This window comes from Formica exsecta, unplaced genomic scaffold (genome assembly GCF_003651465.1).
Source record: "Formica exsecta isolate Colony F162 unplaced genomic scaffold, ASM365146v1 scaffold464, whole genome shotgun sequence".
NCBI classification, from domain to species: domain Eukaryota; kingdom Metazoa; phylum Arthropoda; class Insecta; order Hymenoptera; family Formicidae; genus Formica; species Formica exsecta.
The window spans coordinates 21,580-22,442 of NW_021851877.1; the positions used below are offsets into that span (position 1 = coordinate 21,580).

The 863-nt window shown below is 38.5% G+C and overlaps 1 protein-coding gene across 1 annotated transcript in view; it reads right to left on the bottom strand.

The window, feature by feature from the left end:
- Positions 1 to 412: 412 nt before the first annotated feature.
- The window catches only part of LOC115241033, a 2,537-nt gene continuing 2,086 nt past the window's right edge, over positions 413 to 863 (bottom strand). Inside the window, exon 3 of the mRNA XM_029816541.1 lies at positions 413 to 782. Coding sequence (XP_029672401.1) covers positions 413 to 782 — 370 coding nt within the window. The remainder of the gene's footprint in view (positions 783 to 863) is intronic.

The window sequence follows — 863 nt, forward strand, 5'->3', positions numbered from 1 at the left end:
CGGGTGATAGGCCAGGAAGTTCACATCGTAAAATGTTATGAAGGCTTGCCGGCATGTTGATATGCGAAATCCGAAAAGTCGAGATTCCTGTAGGAGCGTGCAATAAGAAGTTAAGAGTGCTCAAGGGTAAACCGTGATAGTGCAAAACTTATATACAAATGCAACAGATGTATCCCAATAAAGAATATATGACGCGATACAATTATTAATCCGTAAAGCTTTAAAGACCAGGTTATATCTAAGAAGTTTCACGAGACTTTAAACTTGTGTGTATACAGTGCTAGGTCATTGGCCCTCGATGACATAAGAGTAAACACAACAACTCGCTACACGAACGAATATGTATTTATATCGGCAATGAAGAAATCAAAATATACGCGTCTTGAAAATAATCACAAAGATCATCTATGCATTAAATGTTGGGAAGTTTATCCAACGAAGTAATATATGTCTGGTGCAAGCCCTCGGTATCCGTTTGCAGATTCAGACCATTAATTTGTCTCCTTATGAACAACATCTCAGATATCAGTCGTTTGTTTAGATATTTTTCGCTGTCCAAAATCCGAACATGGTTCCAGTCGAAATCATGGTCAAACTCTAATCTATGCTCTGTAATCACCGAACCAACAGTTGTATTTCTACGTATGTGGTTGCGGTGTTCCCCGATTCTCGTCTGTAGTCTCCTGCTTGTCTGACCTACATAAGATGCATCACAATCTGCACAATTGATCATATAGATGACATTAGTGCAAGATGCACTGGGAAGGACGTCCTTGTGTACCCTAATAAAGCATGACAATTTATTAAGATTGCAGTAAGAAAGCCTAACGTCAAGATCTTTTATGATGTTTTTAAATTTGTGC